Here is a 26514-nt window from a genome sequence, read left to right on the forward strand (position 1 = left end):
CAGATCCACCTGACTCCAAATCCTGTGCTCAGAGCCCTTATACTGCACTACCACTGCCCGCAGGTTAATAAGCTTAGAGGGCTTAGAATGATGCTAGGGATATGGATAGGTCCAACAAATACTGGTTAAGTTTAAAATTTTTATAAGTCCAGTGATACTAGTGTACAGTAGCATGTTATATTAGTTTATATTGTAAAAAAACAGACAGACACTATAACTGTAAAATTAAAGCACCCTGGGCATCACTCCGCCTCACAGTAAATTATATTGCCTTAGAATTTCCTCTGCTAGGGAAGCCTATAATTATAACTGCATCCAATTCAAGTTTCAGGGAGTTCCTATTGTGGCTCAGCAGTAACAAACCCGACTAGTAGTATCCATGAGGATGCAGATTCAATCCCTGGCCTTGCTCAGTGGGTTAAGGATCTGGTGTTGCCATGAGCTGTGGTATAGGTCACAGACCTGGGTTGGATCCAGGGTTGCTGTGGCCATGGTGTAGGCCAGCAGCAATAGCTCCGATTCAGCCCGTAGCCCAGGAACTTCCATATGCCATGGGTGCAGCCCTAAAAAGAAAAAAAAAAAAAATTCAGGTTTCTTTCATAGTGCCCATTCTCACCTTCTTTCTTCTAACAGAACCCTGACCTTGTCTATGACAAATATATACCCAGTCAAAAATGCTCATCAGATTCTCTGGTAGCCAGAGGTAGTCATGAAATCCAGGCTAGGCAGTGATGCAAGTCTTCTGGATGGGACTTCCAGGAAGCTTTGGTTTTCTCGATATAAAAATGGAAGATTCCACTAGTAAATAAATGCCTTTTACTTTCATCCTTCTTTCCTCCTTGCCTGAGGCATGGACACCACACATGGAAGAGGAGTGTGTGCCTCAGGACCATGATGACGAAACTACACCTACAGGAAAAAGGAAGGAAGGAAGAGGCCAGGAAAAGTGTGAGCTCTGCTGCCTGTCTCTGGACGTCATGCTGAGAGAAAGAATAAAGCCCTGTTTATTTTTATTATTTAAGCTAATCTGATACATTTTCCATTACATATATCCAAGTACAATTTTTTGTACAATAAGACAGTAATTAATAACCCTAAATTATCAATAGGAAGTAAAATAAAATCGAATAAATGTAAACTACAGTCACCATGGTATCATTATGTCTCTCTCTTGAACCACATTATTTTTATTTTTATTTTTGCTTTTTTTTCTCAGGGCCGTGCCTACGGCATATGGAGGTTCCTGGCTAGGGGTCGAATCAGAGCTACAGGTGCCGGCCTACACCACAGCCACAGCAACTTGGGATCCGAGCCACATCTGCAACCTACACCACTGCTCACGGCAATGCCGGATCCTTAACCTACTGAGCAAGGCCAGGGATCGAACCCTCAACCTCATGCATGGTTCCTGCTCAGATTCATTTCTGCTGCACCACGACGGGAACTCCTGAACCAGAGTATTTTTAGATATTTTGAATTTTTCATTCCCCAACATTACATTAAACCTAATTAAATCAAGCCCCCAACTGACCTGCTGTTTTTTAAAGATACTATAAATATTCAGAGAAATAAATTAATGAGTAATATAGAGTTGTTTACCAAAGAGACATTTTTCCAAAATGGTTTTTGGTGTCAAAAAAACCATCTGCAAGTTTTGTTTGTCCTTGTTTCCTAATTCCAAACTTCTAACCAACATATCTTGGAGCTCGGATTTGCCCTTAATGGTTTACAGGTGTTCCAAGCTGCTGCTTCACTTCGGTTCACAGGTCAACTAGGTAGGGGCTGAAGTGACCAGAGTCCCTGCCACTGGTGGCCTCTGACCCCACATCAGTCCTGTCCATGTACCTCAGTAGACTATGCAAACATTCTTATTGTCTATGTGCACCCCAATGTGAAAAAGGTTGGAAAGCACTGCCCTATAGGATAGATGCCATCAAAATAATAATAGCAATGGAAAACAATTGCCTGTTACAATATCACATGGATCAAAAATTAGCTCACACACATAACATCATTTTATTATCAGCAAAATCGTGAGTGGTCCACAGGGTACTTAGGTACATTATCAAGATTCAAAGATGGTGACTGGCCCACTAACACAGTGCTATGAAATGACAGAGCCAGGACTTTGGACTCAAGGACGTGTGCTCTAAGCCTTTGATTTTTCTCATAGACCTCCCTGTACGATGACCGTCCAAGTTTGCACAGATCTTTAAAATTAGTGTTTTGATTACATTCTCTGAAGAAAGTTCAAATGGTTTTCCTATGTTTTCTCTTGTGACTGCCATGCAAACGCTAACATATACAGAAACTGATACTCTCTTTGAACTTAGCAAGACCCAGAAAGCACGACACTAAATGACACATTTAGGCCATACCAATGTTCTTTAACGGCTCCCATCCCTGACACCCCAAGAGCCAACCCTTGTTATTTTGTGTGAGTAGAAAAGAGAGTTTTTGCCCACCACTCTCCCCCAAAGTATCTATTAAAAAGAAAATAATATGCTGCCATTGATCATGCTTAAGTTTTGTTTTGTGTGCCACTCGCAATTTCTCAGGGCTCTTTCCAAAAAAAGGAGGAATACAGAGAAAGCAAAGAAATTGTCAAAAGTAAATTACATATTTAACATATAAAAGGAAATATGAACTTTAAACACAGGGCAACTATTGTCAAGAGATATTATTGAAATAAAAAGAAATTCAGTTGGCTACTTCTGTTTTAGAAAGCTAGACAATCAATAGATTTCAATGACTAGAAATATTTTAATTTTTTTATAGCAATGCAGAAACAAAGAGGATACATGCACCAGAACAGACGGTAGAAGAAAACGTCTGTAAGTAATTATAATAGATTCAAAAGCACAAGTAAATCAACATTATTAACCAAATATTAATTCACTGTTCAGAAAATGAGCATGTATAGCATAAAACAATAAGTATAAGCAAGCACAAGTTATAGAATATAATAAATGCAATAGTTATGGAAGTGAATTTATGGCCAGTTTAGAATCTGATTCAAATCCTGGTTCTATCTCTTAGCAGTTGGGTGATACTTAAATTTTTAGTACCAAAAAGGACTGCTTGCTTGATCCTATCAACAGTTGAGATTAGATAAATTAGAGCATTATATAAAAAGTATAATCTTACATTAATTGCTTGTTTTTAATAATACTTTGTAACTAAATCTCATCAACCACAAAGTGTGCACCAGACATAAAATAATTTCTGCCACCGAGTAACAAGTAAGCCAAGACTATATAAACTGGAATAACAGAAATGTAACACTGTGGGCGAAGTCATGGTAAAAGCTAAATTAACCTAGTTCCACAATAGCCTAAGCACATTTGGAAGAGAATTCAATTCTTCCAGTACATACTCGGGGGCGAGGGGGGTCCCCAACTTTCTCTACAAGGTTGAGTCACCTCTGCCTCAACACTTCCCTATTACTTATCCTGACACATAGATTAAACATTCTCATCAGGAGCTGACTATAAACATAAAGCCTACTTCTCAGGACACGTGACTTTTCAACATATTTAATGAGAGGCACACCTCTTCTGGCCAAGGAAGTCTATTCTCGGAAATCAGGTCCTTTTTGGTATCCACAGAGGATGATCACTGCATGTACATTCCACTGGCAAATTCACCTGCATCAAGTTTAAGCAGCACACGTCTTACTGACCATGACAGTTTAAACTGTACGTCCAAAGTTAATCTTGGGAATGTACGCTTAGTATTATAAAATGTCTCCAACATTTATAAATATACCAAGGAGTCCCTGCTGTGCTGCATAGGGTTAAGAATTCGACTGCAAGAGTTCCCATCGTAGCGCAGTGGTTAATGAATCCGACTAGGAACCATGAGGTTGTGGGTTCGGTCCCTGCCCTTGCTCAGTGGGTTGACGATCCGGCGTTGCCACAAGCTGTGGTGTAGGTCGCAGACATTGCTCAGATCTTGCATTGCTGTGGCTCTGGCGTAAGCCGGCGGCTACAGTTCCAATTCAACCCTTAGCCTGGGAACCTCCATATGCCGTGGGAGAGGCCCAAGAAATAGCAAAAAGACAAAAAAAAAAAAAAAAAAAAAAAAAGGGAATTCGACTGCAGAAGCTTGGGTCACTGCAGAGGCATGGGTTCAATCCCCAGCCTGGCACAGTAGGTTAAATGATTTGGCATTGTTGTAGCTGTGGTACAGGTTGTAGCTGCAGCTCAGATGCAGTCCCTGGCCTGGGAACTTCCAAATGCTGTGGGTGCAGCCATAAACAATTCAAAAATTTTAAAAAGTAGTTATATACTGAAATTTCCACAAAGTCTTATTTTTTTAACCTTCAACTGCTAACCTTACAAACTTTCCTAATGTAAACATGCATGTACAGAAGTGTTTTTAAACATGAAATCATACTTGAAGGCAAGAAAATGCAATATCCTGAGCAATCAAAAACAGGGAAACTTATAAAGAAAGAAATGCTGGGTCAATAAATACCTTGAGCAAATATCAAACAAATACTCTGCATGATGTCAATTCCCAAAATAATACAGCAACACACTAATGCTGCAGAAAAACTACCCAAACCGCCTCGCTAAAACACATCATCTTTGTTGTCAGTTTCTGGACGTATGCATGTTAAGAATAACTTCCAATTCTACTCTCCTAGCATTCAAATCCACTTTGAATCAGCTCACTGTTCTAAGCATTGTATAAACCATATTAAGCCTTTCTAAGTCAATATTCATTTATAGTCAAACGAACACATGGCATCACAAGCAGCGCTGGACCTAAATGAAATGGGAACAATTCCCACAGGTTTTCCTTATGTAGACTTTAAGTTGGCAAACAGGTTCTATATGGAGCAGGGAAGGCCTTCATTTCTGTGGAAACTTCATTTGGTTTCCATGTTGTCAGGGTTTTATTTGCCATAACTAGACACAGGGAGGGTCAGCCGTGGGCACGAAGGGAAGTACACACGCACAAATGCACGGGACGCTCAGGTTGACAGCGACACATCCTGCTTCTGAGAGAGCTGGAAGCTCCGCCAGGGAGGCACAGCAGGGGACAGGAGGAAAAGTTGGCTGATGTATAATCTGCCTCAGTTGAGCCTTCCTGAATGGAGAGGTCTACACACACCCCCACACACATTCGGTGTCACATGAATGAAAGGAAACTTGGTATGTTTTTAAAGCATTTAAGTTTTATATGTGAGTTTTAATAACTTCTCACTCTCAAACAGACCCAGGCTTAATCCATACTCCTGGCAATAAGCTTTACACAAAATGTAGGTGCTATTGAATTAGACATGAAATAACACAAATGAATATCTCCACGAGTTATATCACAGTTCTTAAAAGAAGCAAAATTTATTAGATTTTAGTTTCTTTTTCTTTTTTCTTTCTTTTTTTTTTTTTTTTTTTTTAGGGTCACACCTGCGGCATATGGAAGTTGCCAGGCTAGGGGTCGAATCAGAGTTGCAGCTGCTGGCCTACACCACAGCCACAGCAATGCCAGATCCGAACTGCATCTGCGACCTACACCACAGCTCACGGCAGCGCCGAATCCTTAACCCACTGAGCGAGGCCGGGGATCAAACCCTCATCCTCATGGATCCTAGTCAGGTTTGTTACCACTGAGCCACAAATGGAACTCCCAGATTTTATGATATTTAATTATATATTTCCCCAAAATCAGCATAGCCAACTCCTGGGATGTTTGGGTATTTTGGATACTACCAATTAACTCAGTTTCAAAATGACATATGAGAAATCAAAATATAAAACTATTCTTGAAAACGGCGATTTTCATCCTATAAGGTTGTAAAACATCTTAGGGAAACAGTTGGGCTTTTTCAAGTCTGAAATGACAATCTTAAAGAGACGATGTCAAGAGAAATCCTTTGAAGAAGATGCATGGCATTTTATTTTTCCTTAAAGATATTATACCTTGTGATTATTTTGCTATTCGAACCAGGCTTTGGCTCTAAGAATATGAATTCTGACGAGCAACTAGAAGGCCATTTCACCACCACAAGTGGACAAAAAATAAACTGGAATAAAAACCTCTAATCTTAAAGAGTGGCTGGCATTCATCGGGCCTCATGAAGTTCGAAACAACGCCCATAAGAAAGACGGCTACACCCTCTTCTCGAAACGCCTTTATTTTTAAACCTGTTTCTGCATCAGTGGCGTTTATGCCCTCAATTTTTGTTAAACACTCACCTGTGATTTTTTGCAGCAAAGGTGACAACTCAGACTCCTCACAAAAGACCTGAGCCAACGCTTTCTTCACTTTCTCTTCAGCTTCACCCAGGTCTTTGTCCACTGAAAGCTCTCCACTGACAGAATAAATATATACCAGGAGGACCAGCAACTCTCCGGGGCTGTAGTCATCGCTGGTCCTCTGGTTTGAAGGCTTAATCATGGGCAGCAGCTGATTTAACACAACGGACATTGTCGACTCCCCAATGCTCTGAAATAAAATCGAGAAAAAGGCAATATGTCAATCTTGTACAGAGATGTAATTTATGTACCACATCAGCCCACAGACAGCTTGCAAACAAGTCTATGATGTTCACTGACTGGACTGCTTTTTGTTTGCTTGTCTTGTGCTAGAGAGAATACTGCAGGAAATTTGGCATTAGATTTGGTTTTTTGATAGATCTAGTTCATTAAAAAGTCTGGTCAGGTTGTAGATCCTTTTATCTTACATATTGCATAAAGAAATAAGAGCCCGTGTGTTTTAAAAATAAAAGTGTACATTCTTTAGGTACTAGATAGTTTACATAAAAATAATATATTTGTAAGATAATACGATTAAAAATAAAAACCTGGCAGCAACTATATACACAAGTGAGTGCTGATGTTCCTTCAGAGGTGTTCATTGAGCACCTACTATGTTCCAGGTACTACTCTGAGTCTGGGGAAAACAGCAGTGAGCAGAGCAAATCTCCTGCTCTCACAGAGCTAACATTCTAGTTAGTGAAAACAGACAATTAGAAAGCTAAGGAAGTAAAATACATAGTATATTAAATGTTGGTAAGAACTATGGAGCAAAATCAAGCAGGAATGGAAGATGGGACTTTAGGGTCTGTGTATGTTTACGTAGGTAAGTCTGCATATTTTAAGAGGAAAGGCCATGTTAAAAAGGGAGTATTGGAATAAATATAGACCTAGAGAAACTACCCCTCAGCCCTGCCAAATTAGGTGGATGGCAAGCAGCTGACTGTGATTCTGTATTGGGATGGCTCCCCAAAACGGGTTTTTCCAGTCAAGTCATTTCCACACCTGGGAAAATCTGGACCCATCATCTCAAGGTTAAGGTTCACAATTATATTTTCTGGTACACGAGGAACAGCTGTTACCACTTATTTCCACTAAAAATCTTGGATGCTCACAATGTACCAAACAAAAATAACATGGTAAGTCTTTGGAATGAATAAAGTGCAAATGAGAAAGCGCAGAATGGAGATTTTCTGTTCCTCGGTAACAAGACATGATTTATCAAGAATAAACACACCCACTTCTCAAAGGAGGTGGCTGAAAGGTTTGAAGTCATCCTAGGACTATCCTATAGCCTCAGGAGTCTCATCGAGGAACTCTCAAGGGTTTGCTCTTTACTTTACAAGCCACCAGACGCAATTTAAAAGAAAGGAGCTGTGCGGCTGGAAAACTGGAGCTTTTGGTTTTTACTTTTTACCCTATCAGCACCTCCTTAGATGACATTAAGCAGGTTCATTCATTGCTTCATATCCCATTGCTACAAAGCAGGTGGATACATCAAGTATCTGCCTATAGGAGCCCTGGGATTCTCTCCCCACAGCAAAGAGGTTTTTTTTTTTTTTTTTTTTTTTTAAGATAGATCAGTGAAACAGGGCAGGGTAATCATCACAATCATTTGAAAAGATTCACTCACTAACATCTGGCCAGCAGAGCATCATTTTCAAGTTGTTGATCTAAGATAAGTCACTGGGGAACAAAATCCCTCCTCAGTGACACCGCAGCAGACTTCCGCTGGCTAGGTGATACGTGGGCACAGTAATTTCTAAAATTACACTTTAATCTGCTTAATGCATCCCAAGAAGTTAATAACCAATCTGACTACAAAGCCAAGAACACTGAGCGGTCTTAAAGAGGCATTAGATGTGGTGGAAATAAAGAGATTCCGTTTCAGAAAGCTGGATTCCAATTCTGACCATTCCACTAACTAGATCTCTCTGGATCTGAGTAAACTTCTTAGGATGTTTTCATCTCTAAAATGACATGATCTGACTAAAGGATGACTGAGTTCTTAAGTCATATTTATGCTAAGATCTTCATTTTCACTTTCTTCTCCCCCTTCACCTTTTAAAAAACATTACCATTGGTGGCATTGGAAGTAGTAAGTAGTGAATCATGTTCTCCCTGTTGGCTACAGAACAAAATATAAATACTCACAAAAAAAAAGCTTGACTATAGAAACAAATGTAAATGCAGAAATGTAGATATGTGTGTAACGTGTCCTGATATATGTTCACCTATTTCCTAACTCTGCCCACTAAGAAGATCTAGTAATGACACCCCAGTAGCAGTGAGCACTCCAGTGGCCAGATCTTAGTTTCTAATATCATTCTCTAATAATAGGAACCAGAAATCCTTAGACAAATGCCAGATTCTAGGGACAGAGCAGGGAAAATACAAGAAGAATCTTGAATGTGTTATAGTGCCAGAAAGGAAGTTCTTAAAAACCAAATGAATGGGGGTGCATCAAAAGCACACAAGAGGGAGTTCCCATTGTGGCGCAGTGGAAACGAATCCTACCAGTACTCATGAGGATGCGAGTTCGATCCCTGGCCTTGCTCAGTGGGCTAAGGATCCAGTGTTGCTGTGAGCTGTGGTATAGAATTGCAAACTCGGCTCAGATCTGGTCTTGCTGTGGTGTAGGCCAGCAGTTGTAGCTCCGATTCAACCCCTAGCCTGCGAACTTCCATATGCTGTGGATGCAGTGCTAAAAAAAGCAAAAAAAAAAAAAAAAGTACAAAAGAGACAACTGGAAGACCTTCCAGGAGCCCCATCTGGAACAATTTGAGCATGAGAATAATTAAAGTAGCAATGGATTATAACGCAGAGGATAAAATAAATATGTTCCACTCCATACTGATACAAATAAGTAATTGCATTAATAAATGTAGAAGGCGAGCCAAATCTTCCATAATAGAAGAATTCCTAGTAACTCATGTACGTACCTCCCCTCCCTGAGATAAAATTTAATCGCCCCGTCTCTAAAGTGTGGGCTGGAATTCCCGTCATGGCTCAGCAGAAACGAATCTGACTAGGAACCATGAGGTTGCGGGTTTGATCCCTGGCCTCGCTCAGTGGCTGAAGGATTCGGCACTGCCGTGAGCTGTGGTGTAGGTCACAGATGCGGCCTGGATCCAGTGTTGCTGTGGCTCTGGCGTAGGCTGGCAGCTGTAGCTCTGATTCAACGCCTGGCCTGGGAACCTCCATGCGCCAAGGGTGCAGCCCTGAAAAAAAGCAAAAAAATAAATAAGTGTGGGCTACACAGAATTACTCACTTCTAAAAAATTATGTATAGAAAGGAGGAGGAGGAATGGTTTTATCTTAGAAGATAGCGGTTAACATCACGGGGATAAGTCAGATGGAAATCATGTCCCTAAGATGATATAATTAGAATGGCACTTCACTGCTGCAGTATTCTCCCAAACCCGTAACCCCCTGTCAAAAATATCAGCCAGATCCTAACTGAAGAACATTCTACAAAATGCCTGACCAGTACACCCTCAAAATTGTTAAGGTCATGAAAAATAATGAAAGAATGAAAAACTATCACACACCAGAAGAGACTAAGGACACATAAGGAAGGAACATAATCTGATATCCTGGAAGGGATCCAGGAAGAGACAAAGGACCTGAGAGGAAAAACTAGTGAAATCTGACTCAAGTCTAGAGTTTATTAACTGATAGTAATGTACCAATGTTGGCTTCTTAGTTCTGACAAATGATTGAGGAGAGACAATAGCATTTTTTTTTTTTTTTTTTTTTTTTTTTTTGCCCATGCCTGCAGCATGTAGAAGTTTCCAGGCCAGGGATCAAACCCAGGTCACTGGAGTGACAATACCAGATCTTTAACCCACTGCACCACAAGGGAACTCCAATAGTGTAGGATTTTAATGATAAAGTGAAGGGGATAGAAAAATTCTCTGTATAATCTTGTCAATTTTTCTATAAATTTAAAATGATTCTAAAGTAAAATATTTAATGGAAAGGGAAGAGAAAGGGTAGGGGAGTGGATGAAAGAGGACGAAGGAAAGATAGTGAGACAAAGACAGGTGCATTTTGATCTCCTTTCTGTCCAGACTGAAAATTCCAGGAAAAATGATTTCAGCTAGGTATGAGGAAGAATTCCTACCCCCAGAGCCAAGAGAAGAGAATGACTCAGAAAGCAACGAACTTCCCGTCAAAGCAAAGGGAGGCAGGTGATCTGGAAAGGATGAAGCAGAGGGAATCCCATGCCACCTTGGCTTGGAAAGGGAACTAGACCTTCCTAGTGCTGTCCATTAAAGCACAGCTCCAGGCTTGAGGCAGCTCTGTTTTCTGATCTTCTCTGCTCTTAGAATAAAACCTCAACAAGAAGGAATGAAAACATCAGTGACTTCCTAGGTTGAAACCTTTTCAAAGGTTAAAAAAAAAAATCTGAGGATTAATAACAAGGAGATAGAAATAAGATTACGTAAGATTTCTGGGTTTGAATTCTGGCTGTACCACTTCTAGCTGTGTGACCTTAGGTAAGTAATTTAACTTCTCCCAGTCTCAACTCCCTCATCTATAAAATGGAAATAATGCCGCAAATGCCTGACTATCCAGCAATCTCAAGCCATAGGCATTTTCATTGCATTATGACAATTGCTTAAACGTCTTTGTGGTATAAAATAAGGTAACCCACAAGGGGACAGGCTTTGTAAGGACTCCATCAGAAAGGGAGGCTCTCTTTCCTGAGGGCTAATTTTAAGGAAAGCGCTTTCCCTTACATTTGAGGATATGCAATAATAGCTTTTGCTTCATAAGGTTATTCTAAAGATTTAGTAATAGAAGCAAATCACACAGCACAGAGCCTGGCACATAGTCGCTGGTAACTATGAACTACTACTGCCACTATTACTACTGCCTACTACCCTGCAGACGCCATTCTCATCCAGCAGAAGTGATTAAGATGCTTGGTAAGGGAATGAAATACCTTCTAGGAATAAGAAGCTAGGAGTCTCAAAGGAGAGGGGGGAACAGCCTACAAATGCTGGATGTGAAACCACATCTTGGAACTTAACTGAAAAGCCAGTCAAAGGTTAAAGGCAATATAAACATTATTAAACACTGCCATTAAAAAAGCACACAGAGTAAACCACAGCCAATGGGGGAAAAAATGGTTTCTTTACAAAGTACCAGGGATTAAATTTCTCATTCATTTTGATATAAATGGGCTTACTCGTAGGAGGTGGAAGACTGGAGCTGTGTCTGGAATGACAAAAACTTTTATTTATTTATTTTCTTAATTCTGCAGACTGGGGCTTCTGTTATTTTTGAATGAGTCCCCAGTAACTTCATACAAAAGGCCCTCTGTAAAATGTGTGTTGTCTTTAGAAAAGCCAATTCTGGGGCTGAATTAAAACACCTCTGCAAAATCAGGGTCAGTCTCTGTGCCGGCAACCTCTGCAGGCATGAGGTGCAAAGGGGCCACACTCTGCAGGGCTGCAGAGGCGGCTGGGCTGGCTCTGCACCTGCTCGTCTGGGGTGTGAGCCTACGGACGCTCCGGGAGCTAAGCCACTCTAAAGTGCTGCTCTGCAGGGGATCCATGTCTGCAATTCCTCCAAGCTCTGCTCATTCGGGGGCTACAGGACCAACGGGTGCTGCCAGAGGAGGACCTAAGGGAGTGCCTAAGACCCCTCTGCCCCCAACTATCACCTGTATTAAAGGCCTTGGCCATTCTTACAATAACATTTGCTACGTAAGAGGCTTTAAATTCCCATCATTAAAGCCACTCTGTTTCTTTGGGAAATTGGCTTCTTTATATGCCCAAGGGAAAATGCAACAATGTAACCTGGGGTGATAAGGGTAATTGACTATGGCCCTCATGCATGCATCAACAAATATTTATTGTGTACCTACTATGTGCCAGGCACAGTGCCATACTCTGAGTATACAAAGAACAAAACAAGACATAAGATTCAAGGAGCTTACTGGAGAGCGGATGAAACAACAAGATGCAGAAAATAAATCCTTTAGTAGAGGTATTCATTCACTTTGGAGACATGGCAGAGGAACAATGAAATTCTCAAAGAGCTGGTACCTCAACTGAGTCTTAAACTATCAACATCTAATATCAGAGAAGAGTAAAGCTCTGAAAAATGAGCAGTGGGGTGGGATCCTTTGTTCATTCCTTCAACAAATATTTAATGTGCCCTTACTAAGTGTGTGGGTAGGCAGAAAAATGCCTTCCCCTCCCCTCCCCCAAAGGGACCCACTTAATGTCCCCAGAACCATAAATATGTTACATTATACAACAAAGGCGAGTCTGCAGATGTGGTTATGGTTACAGAATTTGAGATGGGGAGATTATCCTGCATTATCTGGATGGACCCAATCTAATAACATGGGTTCTTAAAGTAGAGGGCCTTTCCTGTCTGTGGCCACAGAAAGATGCAATGGATGCAGGGGGCCTCTAGAAGCTGGAAAAGGCAAGGAAACAGATGCTCCCTCCAACCTTCTGAAAGGAAGAAAATGCTGCATCACTTTGATTTCAGTCCAGTGAGACCAGTGTTGGACTTCTGACCTATGCAATTATAACACAGTACATTTCTGTTGTTTTAAGTCAATAAGTTCGTGATAATTTGCTGTAACAGCAACAGGGAATTAATACAAGTGGCTTGTGCGAAATGGGGCATGAAAAGCTCTGCATCAGGCCCTTGGCCTAGTCAGAGAAGCTGGTACAAAGTTGGGCTCCATAAATACTCGCCCGACTAACCAAACAAGCAAGAGCAAGCATGAATAGGTCCCTGCGTGGTACCTATTCCATCTGCGCCACTAGGGATCCAGTCAGTGCCTTCAGGGACATCATGAAAAAGGATGGCATAGAGACACACCAAATCTAAAGTTTCCTATTTAACAATTTGCTCCCTAATCTGCTACTTATATTTGCCTAGAATTGATCCCAAACTGTGCAATTACATAAGCTACCATTCATCAGGCCCAGGAGAATCATATAGGACAGTGGTTTTCAAAGTGTAAGACACAGACCTAAGATCCCAGAGACTCTTTCAAGAGGTCCACAAGGTCAAATTTATTTTTACAAAAAGACTAAAGTGTTCTTTGTCTTGGTGACATTTGCACTAATAGTGTAAAAATCATGTTGGGTCAAACTGCAGGTACCTTAACACAGATCAAGGACAGGGGCTCCAAAGTGTGCTAACAGCCATTATATTCTTGAGAACGATGCTATGTACTCAGAGTTGGAATTTTTTAAGAAGCCAGTTTCATGGAAGAAAGCTCTTGATGGGAGTTTCCGTCATGGCTCTGCGGTTAACAAACTCGACTAGTATGCAAGAGGGCAAAGGTTCGATCCCTGGCCTCACTCAGTGGGTTAAGGATCCGACGTTGCTGTGACCTGTGGTGTGGGTCGCAGATGCAGCTTGGATCCTGAGTTGCTGTGGCTGTGGCGTAGTCCAGCACTTGTAGCTCTGATTCGACCCCTAGCCTGAAAACCTCCATATGTGCTAGTGTGGCCCTAAAAAAGAGAGAGAGAGAGAGAGAGAAAGAGAGAGAGAGAAAGAAAAGAGAAAGAAAGAAAGAAAGAAAGAAAGAAAGAAAGAAAGAAAGAAAGAAAGGAAGGAAGGAAGGAAGGAAGGAAGGAAGGAAAGAGAGAAAGAGAGAGAAAGGAAGGAAGGAAAGAACGAATGAACGAAAGAAATTAAGAAAGAAAGAAAAAGAAAGAAAGAAAGAAAGAAAGATGGAAGGAAGGAAGGAGAAAGAAAGAAAGGAAGGAAGGAAGGAAGGAGAAAGAAAGAAAGAAAGAAAAGAAACAAAGGAAAGCAAGCAAGCTCTTGATGAAGCAGTAAAAATTATTCATCTTACAAAATCTCAACCCTTAAATAAACGTCTTTAACACTCCATGTAACAAAGTAGGAACTATGCATACGGCACTTCTGCTATATACTAAAGTACAACAGTTATCTTGAAGAAAAGCACTCGTGCAAGTATCTGAGTCGAACTATGTCTCTCAGGCTATACTATTGTTTCTTCCAAAAGTTCAGATAGAGACATTATAATTAAGACCTCAGTATTTGGCAAACATTTTCTCAAAAATGAACAAAGTGAGCCTGTTCCTTCCAGGAAAACAATGGACATATTTACTGCCAATGATAAAATTCTAGCTTTTAAGTAAAACTTGTATCTGCCACTGCCAGATTCTCTACACTTAAAGACGTTTCCGATGAGCTCTATGACAACGTTAAAAATGCGATTTTTTTTTTTTGAATTGCACAGTGAAATGTGTCAACATTTGGAAGATCTACATATGTTAGTGAGCCAACATTTTCCAAATGACCCATGTGTGGTGTAATAAAATCAGGGATAGTCAAAAGATCCACCCAAAATACAGGATAGATGAGTACATTTTATTTGTTTATTTATTTGCTTACTTATTTACTTATGGCCATGCCCAATGGCATGAGGGAGTTTCCTAGCCAGGGATCAAACCTGAACCACAGCAGTGACAATGCCAAATTCCTCACTGCAAGGCCACTAACGAACTTCCTGGACAAGAGGACTTGAATGTAAGAGTATGGAAAGCTCATTGATATGGTTTCCAATTGCACATGACAACTTACCTTTAAGAAATTACTACTTGTGGAGTCAAAGTTTGGTAGGAAAAACACAATATCTGCAAACATATGAAAAGGCAATCAAAATATTCCTCCCTTTCCAGCTATGTATCTGGGTGAGGCTGGATTTTCTTCAAATATTTCAATCAAAACAACATATGGCAGCATATTGAACCAGGAGGCAAACATGCAAATCCAGCTGTTTCCTCTTCGAAGAAACATTCAAGAGATTTGCAAAAATATAAACAAATGCCATTCTCATGCATTTTTTTTGTTTTGGAAATATAGTTATTTTTCATAAAATATGCTATTTACATTAGCTTGTAACAGGTTTGTTACTATTTTAAAAGAATTAAGAAATAATTTAAACTTTTATCAGTTTTAATATCTACTACAGTAAATAATAATATTTACTGATTTAAGGATGTCACACCCCCAAAAGAAAGCTCATGATTTTCTACCCTCTCTTCCCCTTCTCATGGTTAAAATGCAGATAAAGTGTTGGTAAGATAGCTTCAACTACATTCTTCGCGAAGGCAAAGCAACACAGGTCCCTGAAAACTAGAGCTTCTCAAAATGTAATGTGTGTGGAGACTACCTGAGGCTCCTGTTAAAGCAGACGCTAATTCACTAGGTTTGGGGTGGGGTTTGAAGATTCTGCTCTTCTAATAAGTTGTCAGGTGACACCAATGCTGCTGGTGAGTGGACCACTTTTTTTTTTTTTTTTTTTTCCCACTGTACAGCAAGGGGATCAAGTTATCCTTACATGAATACATTACAATTACATTTTTCCCCCACCCTTTGTTCTGTTGCAACATGAGTATCTAGACAAAGTTCTCAATGCTACTCAGCAGGATCTCCTTGTAAATCTATTCTAAGTTGTGTCTGATAAGCCCAAGCTCCCGATCCCTCCCACTCCCTCCCCCTTCCATCAGGCAGCCACAAGTCTTTCCTCCAAGTCCATGATTTTCTTTTCTGAGGAGATGTTCATTTGTGCTGGATATTAGATTCCAGTTATAAGTGATATCATATGGTATTTGTCTTTCTGACTTACTTCACTTAGTATGAGAGTCTCTAGTTCTATCCAATGCTTGCTGAATAGACTTTCTTTTTCCCATTTTATGTTCTTGCCTCCCTTGTCAAAGATTAATTGACCACAGGTGTCAGGGTTTATTTCTGGGTTCTCTATTCTGTAACATTCAGAAATCAGTTGCATTTCTGTATACCAGCAATGAAATATTAGAAAAAGAATACAAAAATATGATACCTTTTAAAATTGCACCTCACAAAATCAAATACCTCAGAATACACCTGACCAAGGAGGTAAAGGACCTATATGCCGAGAACTATAAAACTTTAATCAAAGAAAAAATCAAAGAAGATGTAAAGAAATGGAAAGATATTCCATGTTCCTGGATTGGAAAAATCAATATTGTAAAAATGTCCATACTACCCAAAGCAATCTACAGATTAATGCAATCCCTATCAAATTACCCATGACATTTTTCACAGAACTAGAACAAACAATCCAAACATTTATATGGAACAACAAAAGACCCAGAATCACCAAAGCAATCCTGAGAAACAAAAACCAAGCAGGAGGCATCACTCTCCCAGACTGCAAGAAATACTACAAAGCCACAGTCATTAAAACAGTGTGGTACTGGTATCAAAACGGACCACGTTTTGCGTGGCATCTGGACTGGACCACGCAACAACTTCTAGACTGCAGTGCATATAGGAAATAAACTATCCTGTTTCGGTCACTGTATCTGAAGATTCCTTTGGTACCTCACCTTAACGAATACTAACTAATACAACATATGAATCTACATCTCAGCCAAATTTCTCTCCTTTGCTCCCTGCCCATACAGTCAACTGCCCATTGGACTTCTCCATTTTTATATCTTATCTGCAAAGATATAAAATTTTTAATTCAACATATCTAAAACTGAAATCAAGATTTTTTTTTTACCCCTAAATCTGTTCTGCAGTCTGTATACTCATACTGTTGTCTGGTACCATCATTCTTCCAGTTGAATAAGACAGAACATTTGGACTCGACCACAGCTTTCCCTTGTCTCTGACACATCAAGTCAGCCACCAAGTCCTCATGATTTTATACATTCAGCTCCTCTTCTCTCTTCCTTCCTTTACTGCCTAGGCTGCAACTACTATTATCTCTAGTCGTGATTTATCTGATTCTGAACCAACAATTTGATCTCCTTGAAGTTATTTCAATGGTTTCCACTATCTCCAAGCTGAAGCTTTTGTATGACACATATATTTCTCTTACCTTTGAGGCCCGAGTTAACCGTTCAGCCTTATCCATCACGAATTCTTTCCTAACAGGCTACCTTTCAGCTTTACTAATTACCTACATTTGCCTCTGTGCTTAGTACATGCTTATATCCCTACCTAGAATGTTTTTTTTTCCCTTTTGCAACTGGTCTCATGATTCAATTAGAGCATTATCTTGCCCAGCTTTCCTGTGTGTTAAATGCACCTATTTTGTGATCCCTGAGAAGCCTCTATTTCCCTCTACCATGGTTCTTATCACTGTGAATTTAATTATTTATTCATGTCTAGCTCCCTTCTAAGACTGAAAAACCCTTGATGGCAAGAACCATATCTTATTCCTAATGGTATCTCCAGCACCTTTCTCAGAACTTTCAACCTGGTATCAAAAGTATACTCATTTCCATCATGAAGTAGCTGACATCGGAAAAAGAGAAATGAACATTTACAAAGATATAATTATAGACTGTCTCATTTAATCCTCGGGATTACCCTGTAGCATGGGCATTATTATTTCAGAGGGAGAAACTGAGGTTGACAAAGGTTACTGGTCAAGGACTCAGCTGGTGAATACTTAAGCTGAGATCCATCTGAAGACTGTCCTTCTACAAAATCTACATCCGATCCACTACACATTTCCTCTCTGGTACTTTCCAGTCAGAAGGAAATCAGTGTGTGTGGGAAAGGGATTCCAGAGTCTTGAGACAGGCTATGACAGCAGCATGCTAACTAGGACACATCATCAAGGGAACACAGCAAATGAAATAAATCAGACAAAGCAAGAGCAACAGTAGACCAACTTAGCATGTCAGAGGAAATCTACTGACTTGTAGTTCTTTAGAGACCCCAGTAAGGCAGATGACTGGCCCTGGAACCTCATTCAAAGTTAAAAGCCTCTAGTGGAAAGATATATAAGTTCTAGTCACAAATGTTAAGACAGATTTTCTCATTCAGGGGCTCTCCATACCATATTTATTCCCCCACTCCTAAGTCCAAGGGACAGATGGTTGGGGCTTAGGGCAGCCAGTGCCACTGTGCAAGTGACCTCTAGGTGTGTATAGCTGTCAACATAGTATATCCTTCACCAAGAGCACAATTTTCTGTGTGTATCTACAACTATGTTAAAAAAAAAAAAAGTGGGGTGAGCTGAAGAGATATGCACACAAAAAAAGAATCAGATCCTCAAGTCATCAATAGAAATGGTCTCCACCACCTTACACCAGCCAGAAAGGCCATCATCCAAAAGTCTACAAACAATAAGTGCTGGAGAGGGTGTGGAGAAAAAGGAACCCTATCACACTGTTGGTGGGATTGTAAATTGGTGCGACCACTGTGGAAAACAGGATGGAGATGCCACAGAAAACTAAAAATAGAACTCCCATTTGATCCAGCAATCCCACTCCTGGGCATCTATCCAGACAAAACCATGACTCGCAAAGACACGTGTACTCCAATGTTCCCTGTAGCACTCTTTGCAATAGCCAAGACATGGTAACAACCTAAGTGTCCATCGACAGAGGAGTGGATCAAGAAGATGTGGTACATACACATAATGGAATATTACTCAGGCTTTAAAAGGAATGAAATACCGGCATTTTTAGCAACATGGATGGACCTAGAAATTATCATGCTAAGTGAAGTCAGCCATACAATGAGACACCACCATCAAATGCTTTCACTGACATGTGGAATCTGAAAAAAGGACAGACTGAACTTCTTTGCAGAACAGATGCTGACTCACAGACTTTGAAAAACTTATGGCCTCCGGAGGAGACAGTTTGTGGGGTGGGGGATGGTGTGCTTGGGTTGTGGGATGGAAATCCTGTGAAATTGGATTGGGATGATCATCGTACAACTACAGATGTGATAAATTCATTGAGTAATTAAAAAAAAAGAAAGAAAGAAATGGTCTCCAGGAGCAGCTGTTTTAAAGATAGTAGATGGGACCACGGCATGGGCTTCAGATGAGAAGCAGCAGGAAGAGGGTGGCAGACGAATGGTGTGGAAGTTGTGTAAACAGGCTCAGTTCCTTTAGAAGGAGAAGTGGAAAGAGGGTAAGACACAAGGCAGAGAAGGGCAAAGATCATTCAGGACCACACAGCCCATTGTTAGAACCTTTGCTTTTCTTCTGAGATAAAAAGGGTTTTGAACAGAGGAATGGCATAATCTGATTTATATTTTATTTTTTCACATTTAAAAAAATTTTAATGATTTTTATTTTTTTCCATTATAGTTGGTTTACAGTGTTCTGTCAATTTTCCACTGTACAGCAAAGTGACCCAGTCACACATACATATGTATACATTCTTTTTCTCACATTATCCTCCACTGTGATCCATCATAAGTGACTAGATATAGTTCCCTGTGCTATACAGCAGGATCTCATTGCTTATCCATTCCAAATGCAGTAGTTTGCATCTATTAACTCCAGACTCCCAGTCCATCCCACTTCCTCCTCCTCCCCCTTGGCAACCACAAGTCTGTTCTCCAAGTCCATGAGTTTCTTTTCTGTGGTAAGGTTCATTTGTGTCAATATATTAGATTCCAGTTATAAGTGATATCATATGATATTTGTCTTTCTCTTTCTGACTTACTTCACTTAATATGAGAGTCTCTAGTTCCATCCATGTTGCTGCAAATGGCATTATTTTGTTTTTTTATTGCTGAGTAGTATTCCATTGTGTATATATACCACCTTTTCTTAAGCCATTCATCTGTGAATGGACATTTGGGTTGTTTCCATGTCTTGGCTATTGTGAATAGTGCTGCAATGAACATAACGTATGCATGTGTCTTTCTCAAGGAAACTTTTGTCTGGATATATGCCCAAAAGTGGGATGGCTGGGTCATAAGGTAGTTCTATATTTAGTTTTCTGAGGTACCTCTATATTGTTTTCCGATTTATGTTTTAAAAGGCTATCACTCAGACTGTGGTGTAGAGACCAGAGTTTAGAGGCGCAAGGGAGGGAAGCAGAGAAACAGGTAGGAAACAATCTCAATAATCTGAACAAGAAAAAAATGGTGCCTGGACTGAGGAAGGCACACTAGAGGTGGTGTGTTTTGGTTGAATTTGGAAATATTTTGAAGCTAAAGCCAGTACAGCTTACTGATGGATTGAATATGAAGTATGAGAGAAACAGGAAGAGTGTAGAATTATTTCAAGCTTTTTGAATGGAAGTTCAGAGTAGCAGATGGTTCAAAGGAAGTAAAAGAGAACAAGAAATTGGAATGAAATGTAAGAGTAGGTACAAACATTTTAGAACAGGGGATGTCTGAGCTCAGGACAGGGAGAAAAGCACCAAAATAAATGGAAGGATTCTGGAGAAAAATAATGTCATAGACGACAAAATTCACCCCACCCCACTCTCCCAAAAAGGAGTTCCCTGGTGACCTAGCACCATCACTGCTGTGGCTCAGGTTCGATCCCTGGCCCGGGAACTTCTGCATGCTGCAGACACAGCCAAAAAGAAAAAAAAAAAAATTAGGAGAATGTATCAAGAAGACTCAACAGAATAAGCAGATGTACAGTAGCACAGAGAGGCTGATTTCAAAGGAGAAAAGTGTGTCCTAAAATTTATCCTGCCAAGAGGCACTTGGAACTGGCTGGCATCCTGTGTCTGTGGAGCAAATGACTTCCTGGTGCTGAGAGATGGTGACGTCTTCAGGGAAAGTGGAAACAGATTCTACACACTTTCTCTCCCACTGAAAATGTCCATGAGAGAAAAACTAGAGTCACAGAACAGAATAGCACACATCAATGAGAATGACCTACAATTTCATGAAACAACAGTGTGGATGAATCTCAAATGTAATACTGAATGAAAGAATTCATGATGCCATTTATGTAACATACAAAAGCCATGGAAAACTATGTCTTTAGAAGCCCCTACCCCCTGAAACGAGAAAGTTATGGGGGGAAGAAAAAGCAGGACTTCCAGGGTTGCTGGAAATACTGTATTTCTAGGTGCTGATTTGACAGATGTTTTCAGTTAGTAAAAATTCATTGAGCTGTACTTTTCTATAGCATTATACGTTACTTCAATAAAAACTTTTTAAAATGCCATTAAACTGGGCCACATTTCCTGTGTCCTGGGAAGAACAGAGTTATCTACTTAGAGTTCTTATTGCAAATTAGCATTTACCCAAAGCAACAGCAGGAACATATAAGACGCTTATAGGAGTTATCAAATTAGCTAATTTGACCTCACTTACCTTGGGCTATGAATAAAGGCATGGGCCTTGATATCAGAGAAAAATAGAAAGAACAACTTTTTAAGACTGTGCCTTTTAAAACACACATATACTGTAGGAGGGATAGAAACTTTTTTTGTAATGTTTTTTTCCCCATCTCTTGGGAGATGATATTACGCTGTGCTTCAAACAGAACTGCCAAGTTTAAAAGGCTGTTTTCTGTAAACAGGCCAGCTGGGCCGTAAGTTGCATGAAATGAGGGACAAGCTCCTTCTTCAGAGAGCAGAACAGACCACCACCGGGAGTTGGGGACTGTACAACCAACGAGATCTCTGGCCATTTTTCTCTAACTGGCCACCTTTAATGATTTAAGAGCTCTGGCTGCCATGTTCTCATCAATCAATTACAATGATTGAGCAGCATTTTAAAAACTGGAGTTTTTAAAATGCAACTATCCGTGACCTAAATTTCCTGCTGGTTCTGTTGGCCCCAGGTTAGGCCAGTTTGTCTGTCATCAGGGGAGCCAATAAAAATAAGAAAAACAGGTCAACGCTGGGCTTCCTGAAGCCTGTATAAAAATATTCACATCGCTCCAATCAGCACCAACTCAATGTGTCTACTCTTTGCTTGAGCTCTCAGTAAATTCTGCCCTTAAGAACAAAATACCCCATAGAATGTATACATACATTATTTAAAAACCCATCTCTTTTATTCTCCCTTGCTTGTTTGCTTGCTTTTTAATCTGGCTGAGCAACATTGTCACAACTCTTAGCAGGCAACTGAAAGGATGTCATTTTGCTAACTCCAGCAAAGGAGTTACATTTTGGCAAATTAGGGGATATATGAGAAGATGAAAATATAAATTTTAGCTCTCTTAATGTAGAATGTGATACTGCACTTCCAAGCCTGTGATAGAATTTGAATTCCAGGATCCACAGAGCAAAGCAGAGATGACTGAATGGGGAGGAAGAAGAAAAACGCAGTGGAGGCACCAGTAAAAGAGACCGGCCTAAAAGTTGTGAAAACCAGTACATTTACCTTAAGTATTATTTCACAGCATTCTGTATCTCTTGACAGGAAGTAAGAAGGGAAGGGCACTGCACTGACCAAGGCCTCAAGCCCCCTTATGGAAGTGACCAGCAGTAAGAAATTCTATTCAGTAACAAAGCACTGTTCCTCACGTCCATGACTTGCCTGCAGAAACCCATGAGCTAGGTGGAGCTGTGACACGGCTTCGGAGCTTCTTCTCCCAGAAGCACCCCCATCAGAATGTCAGCAGGCTGGGCCATCTTATTCAGAGAGAACTCTGGAACACTCTCTGCTCTAGAAGGGAAGTTTGGACAAACTCCAGAAGACACCTAGGTACTAGACTAGGGACCCAGAGGCACAATTATGAAGGCAGTCAGCCTCACTTGAATGGTCTCTGCTTTTCTTCTGATTTTGCCCCACCCCCACCCCCGCCCAAGTACAAGAACTCAGTGGCTTCTTCTCAGCACCATAAATGAACCATTCTTCCCCTAAGAAATGAATGACCAGATGCCTGAACTCTTCCAAGAGAATTCAGCATTTTAAAAGAGGAGAAGAGGAATTCCTGTTGTGGCGCAATGGAAACAAACCCGACTAGTATCCATGAGGATAAGGGTTTGATCCCTGGCCTTGCTCAGCAGGTTAAGGATCTGGCGTTGCCTTGAGCTATGGTGTAGGTCAGAGAAATGGTTCAGATCTGGCATTGCTGTCGCTGTGGTGTAGGCCAGCAGCTGCAGCTCCAATTCGACCCCTGGTCTGGGAACTTCCATATGCCACAGGTGTGGCCCTAAAAAGAAAAAATAAGTAAGTAAATAATATGAAAAAAATAAGAGAAGAGAGAATCTAAGAGGAAGTGAAACGACTCTTGAATGATTACATTTCTGGTTCAGTGGTAGCTGGGCAGCTACTATTTCTAGAGTCTTTCTGGGAGTCTTCAAATCACATTTTATAGACATTAACTAAAGCATACTTACTCTTTTTCTCCCCTCCTTTTTCAGGAAAGCACTAGTATAGATGGAGAAGGTAAACACCTCGTTTCCTTAAAGAGACAGTATGAAAGGATGTGAAGTCAGCCCCCTCAACCCCTTAAAGGGATTTCCCACCTCTAGAATTCAAGGTCTCCGTAAAATGGAGGATTAATATCACCTTCCTCTCCCCGGACATCCAGCTCAGACTCAGATTTTCATGGAGTGGAAAGCCCTTAAGGAAAAGGGAAATCTCTGCCTGTGCTTATGTAATCAATGAAAAACAAACACCAATCAGTGTGATGAAAAAAGGATCTAATTGTTACTTTAAGGCTGATGGGACGGGGACCTCCTGTAGAGCACAGAGCCCTCTACCTGATAATCTGTGATCATCTATGTGGGAAAAGAATCTGAAAAAGAATGGATGTGTGTACATGTACAACGGAATCACTTTGCTGTAAAGCAGAAGTTATCACAACCTTGTAAGGCAACTACACTTCAATAAAACTGTAAAAAATGGAAAAAGAAAAAGGCTGATGGTGTTTTAGTCCTGGGGAGCTGTGGAGTTAAGCATAGAATGAAATCTACACTCCTTGCACCAACAGGCAAGGCCCTCCAGGATCAGCCACTTTTATCTAGCACCACTCCTCTCCTCAACCCCTTCCCTCCCCACCCCTGGTCCTGCAGTCGGCCTGGGTCACCCTAGTCACCATGCACTTCCTCCATTACTCCAGGCTGACCCTGAAATGGGAACTCTGTAGTTGTTTCCTCTGCTTGGAATGTTCTTTTCTAGGTCTTTTCATGGTGGAAATTCATTGACTGGTGTGGAGGCTCGCTCATTCAGGTTTCAGCTCAGCTGCCCACTTCTCAGAGCTCTTCTCTGCTGTCTAAAGTAGCATGCCTTTAGCCCCATTGCTAGTCCTAATCACTCATTAAGCCATTATATAATCTCACAGCCTTTATTACTATCTGAAATTGTCTTAATTATTTAGGTGCAAAGGTGGTCGATAAGGTTGTTGGGTAAGTGAATAAATTCCCTTGCTCTGACCTTTCAGGAGTCAGATCCACCTATGAACATTCTGAATAGAAAACTCAGTGCTGGAAAGTGCTATGAAATACATGTTATCCAAAGAAATGGCAATGATTATTCTGGACCTGCACTGTCCAATATGGTAACTATTAACCACATATAGTTGGTGAATATTGAAATGTGGCTAGTCCAGGAGTTCCCTTTGTGGCCCAGTGGTTAACAAAACCCGACTAGAATCCATAAGGAGGTTCGATCCCTGGCCTCACTCAGTGGGTTAAGGATCTGGCATTGACATAGGCTGTGGTGTAGGTTAAAGACTCAGCTTGGATCCCATGTTACTGTGGCTGTGGCATAGGCTGGGGGCTACAGCTCTGATTGGACCCCCCCAGCCTAGGAACTTCCATATGCCAAAGGTGCAGCCTTAACAAACCAAAAAAAAAAAAAAAAAAAAAAAAGAAAGAAAGAAATGTGGCTAGTCCAGATTGAATTGTGTTGTAAATGTAAAATATATATCATTTTTTGAAGACAGTGCAAAAAAAGATGTATATATCTCATTAATAATTTTCATCTTATTGAGATGATAATATTTTGGATATATTTGATTAAATAAAATATATTGTTAACAATATTTACTTGTTTCCTTTTCTCCTTTAATGTAGCTATTAAAAGTTTGAAATTATCTACATAGCTTACACAGTAGCTCACATTGTATTTCTAGTCGACAGTGCAGCTCTAGGTCTGCTATTATCAGCAGACCCTTGTCCAAGCTCAAAATGAATACCAAGTATCCAATATTTTATTGAGTTAGAGATAATATATTTCTTCACATTGAATTTCAATCCCTAAAAGTGAGATCTTTTACCTTTATTTTACTGGCTAGGAAGCTCAGGTTTAGAGATGGAATAAATTGCCCAGAATTTCAGAAAATCAGGCATGCAGACTATCCAGACCACAGAATGATGGACTCCTAAAGATGCCCAGGTCCTAATCCCTGGAACCTATGACTCTGTTACCTTACTTGGCAAAGGGATCTTGAGATTGGGAGATTATCCTGGATTATTCATACAGGCCCAACCTTAGGGTTCTTCTAAGAAGGCAAAAGGGTCAAAGTTAGAGATAAAATAGACATGACGATAGAAGCAAAGGTTGGAGCGATGTACTTTAAAGATGAAGAAAGGGGCCAGGAGCCAAGGAAGGCAGGCAGCCTCTAGAAGCTGGAAAACACAAGGAAATGTCTTCTTTCCTGGAGACTTCAGCTCTGTCGAAATTTTGTTTTTAGCTCTGCAAGACCCATTTCAACTTCTGATCTCTAAAACTGTAAGATAATAAAGTTGTGTTGTTTTAAGCCACTGTATGCTAATTTTTTATAGCAGCATTAGGAAACTAATAGAGAAGACAATTTTGTGTGTGTGTGTGTGTGTGTGTGTGCTTTTTGCAGGGCCACACTCGCGGCATATGGAGGTTCCCAGCCTAGTGGATGAATTGGAGCTGTAGCCTATACCACAGCCACAGCAGCACCAGATCTGAGCCGTGTCTGCAACCTACACCACAGCTCATGGCAAGCTGGATCCTTAGCCCACTGACTGAGACCAAGGTTAGAATCTGTGTCCTCATGGATGCTAGCTAATCAGATTCGTTTCTGCTGAGCCATGATGGGAACTCCGGAGAAGACAATTATTAATGTAGAGTCAGGGATTTAGGATCCAGTAAGCACTGTGGATTGCAGCTATGGATCCATGGCCAGTAGTCAGGAAATAGCAATAATGATCATAATTATGACTTTAGGATATAAATGCACCCCCAAATGAAATGAGACTATATAATGAGCCTATTTTAACAATAAAAGATAAAGCATGTTTATGTGATTTTTCTTTAAATGACATTTTTTTCTAGCTATTTTAGAGATAACAAAACTGAGAGGAAGGTACAGAGATTTTCTGTATACCCTAGGCCCTGATACACGTCTAGCCTCCATCATTGTCAACACAACTTACCAGAGTGTTTTTTTGTTGTTGTTGTTGTTGTTTGTCTTTTTAGGGCCATACCCACAGCATATGGAGGTTCCCAGACTAAGGGTAGAATCGGAGCTATAGCCACTGGCCTACAACACAGCCACAGTAACGCCAGATTCGAGCCACATCTGTGGCCT

At 40.5% G+C, this 26514-nt stretch overlaps 1 protein-coding gene across 7 annotated transcripts in view; it reads right to left on the reverse strand.

Moving 5' to 3' along the window:
• The window catches only part of SCFD2 (sec1 family domain containing 2), a 430084-nt gene that overhangs the window by 256621 nt on the left and 146949 nt on the right, over positions 1-26514 (reverse strand). For 6 of the 7 annotated variants that reach the window (XR_014812421.1, XR_014812420.1, XR_014812419.1 and 3 more), the window contains exon 5: positions 6207-6456. Coding sequence is in view for 4 of the 7 variants with exons in the window: in XM_003482381.5 (XP_003482429.3) it covers positions 6207-6456 (250 nt within the window). In the remaining 3 variants the exon portion in view is untranslated. Of the gene's footprint in view, positions 1-1003; positions 3648-6206; positions 6457-26514 lie in introns of those variants that run through there. The other variant, XM_084972019.1, reaches the window with a different exon arrangement.

Source organism: Sus scrofa, chromosome 8 (genome assembly GCF_054392235.1).
Source record: "Sus scrofa isolate SSC_HxYL_T2T_F1_AM1 chromosome 8, Sscrofa_HxYL_maternal_Yorkshire_Landrace_v2.0, whole genome shotgun sequence".
Classification (NCBI taxonomy): domain Eukaryota; kingdom Metazoa; phylum Chordata; class Mammalia; order Artiodactyla; family Suidae; genus Sus; species Sus scrofa.